The sequence below is a fragment of the Penaeus monodon genome, chromosome 33 (genome assembly GCF_015228065.2).
Source record: "Penaeus monodon isolate SGIC_2016 chromosome 33, NSTDA_Pmon_1, whole genome shotgun sequence".
In the NCBI taxonomy this organism is placed as follows: Eukaryota; Metazoa; Arthropoda; class Malacostraca; order Decapoda; family Penaeidae; genus Penaeus; species Penaeus monodon.
The window spans coordinates 16,842,985-16,844,430 of NC_051418.1; the positions used below are offsets into that span (position 1 = coordinate 16,842,985).

Below are 1,446 nucleotides of genomic sequence, written 5' to 3' on the forward strand. Positions count from 1 at the left end.
GCGGTTAGTGCTCAAGGCTCGGAAATAAAACTGATCCCAGTTTGTTAACTTCCTACTTATTTGCTTTATGTCAACTAATATTTTGTGAACATATATTTATTGTTCATTTTTATTTAGAAAATACCAAAGGGGCTTAATCAGGATGTAGCCACGTGCCTTCGGCTTTATTTTTTTTCTCACATGAAAAAAAAAATGTAATGAGGGAGACAAAAGGGAAGTAGTAAGGATAACGAAGAGAGAAACATTAAAAGGAATGGGAAGGGAACAACAGTATTGAAATCGGACGGAAATTAGGAGCCGGATATGTAGGGGAGGGGAGGGACTAGCGGAAGGTGTTAAAAATAGTATAAATAGATGAAAATCGAGGAAAAAGATGATGATATTACAGAGTTAGAGAAAGAAGGTATTCTCTTTGTGTATGTGTGTATGAAGGAGTGAGAGGGAAAGATAGAGTGCGAGACAGAAAAATAGAGAAAGCGAGGGATAAATTCATTTAGATATCAGTAAGCCTAATATATAGAAAAAAAATTAGACGGTAACTGACGCTAGAATACATTTGTATATTGATGTGGGCAAGGAGGGCGCGGGGTCACGAATGGGAGGCGGTTCTTCCCCCAAGGTTAGCGGTTGGGCGCCCACGGATCTGCGCCACAGTGGGGCCGCAGCGTGTGAGGGGCGCCCTGCTTATGGCATAATTGTATTTCAATTCTACTTACAATTCAACGGGATATTTATCCTATTCGTTCGATGAGTGTACTATTGGCTTGCCTAAAGTACGCCCATGGTATGCTTTTTCAGGTACAGCTTAGTTGCTCCCCATTGTTTAATTAACGTACAGGTGTGAAGTACTTACACGTAGATAGAGTCAGCTTGACCCACTGTCCTGGGGGGCACGGCCCTTGGGTGAGGAGCTTGACACACTCCCCCGTCGCCGGCCACCTCACCTCCCCGGTCATGGAGTTGCAGGTTCCTACTCCGGAGCGCAGATTGATCACATTCCTGAGCATGGATTCTGCGCCGCCCGAGCCGCCGCTGCAGCCGAGGTTGAAGTCCGGGTTGTGGGGGGAGGCGCAGTTCGGATCTTGGCGGCACTGTTCGAGGGCAAGCCTGTCTCTGAGTGTGTTGATTTCGTCGGGAAAAATTATCATGTTGGGGTCCAGCCCTTTGGGTGCTGCGGACGCCGTCGCTGCCAGGAGGATCCACATCACCGTTAACCGCAGCGACGCCATTAGGAACTAAATGTGGGTGTGCTCAAAGTCGACGCTAGCCTCAGAAACAACACGGCGTCCGAATGACTCGTGCTGATCCAGACCCAGTGTTGCACAGGCGATGTGTTGGCAGACGGTAACCCGAATCTGAGTGGAGGCGAGTGGGCAAATCTCCAGGTGTGCCGGAGACACGTGTTCACCTTCTAACGTCTCGCTGAGGACTGAGTGGTGGCCGGTA

At 48.3% G+C, this 1,446-nt stretch overlaps 2 protein-coding genes across 3 annotated transcripts in view; one reads left to right on the forward strand and one right to left on the reverse strand.

The window, feature by feature from the left end:
• LOC119594100 overlaps positions 1-1,440 on the reverse strand; it is a 4,522-nt gene extending 3,082 nt beyond the window's left edge. Inside the window, exon 1 of the mRNA XM_037943156.1 lies at positions 854-1,440. Coding sequence (XP_037799084.1) covers positions 854-1,229 — 376 coding nt within the window. The 5' untranslated portion in view covers positions 1,230-1,440. The remainder of the gene's footprint in view (positions 1-853) is intronic.
• LOC119594099 (beclin 1-associated autophagy-related key regulator-like) overlaps positions 1-1,446 on the forward strand; it is a gene marked incomplete in the record, with an annotated part of 38,408 nt that overhangs the window by 17,072 nt on the left and 19,890 nt on the right.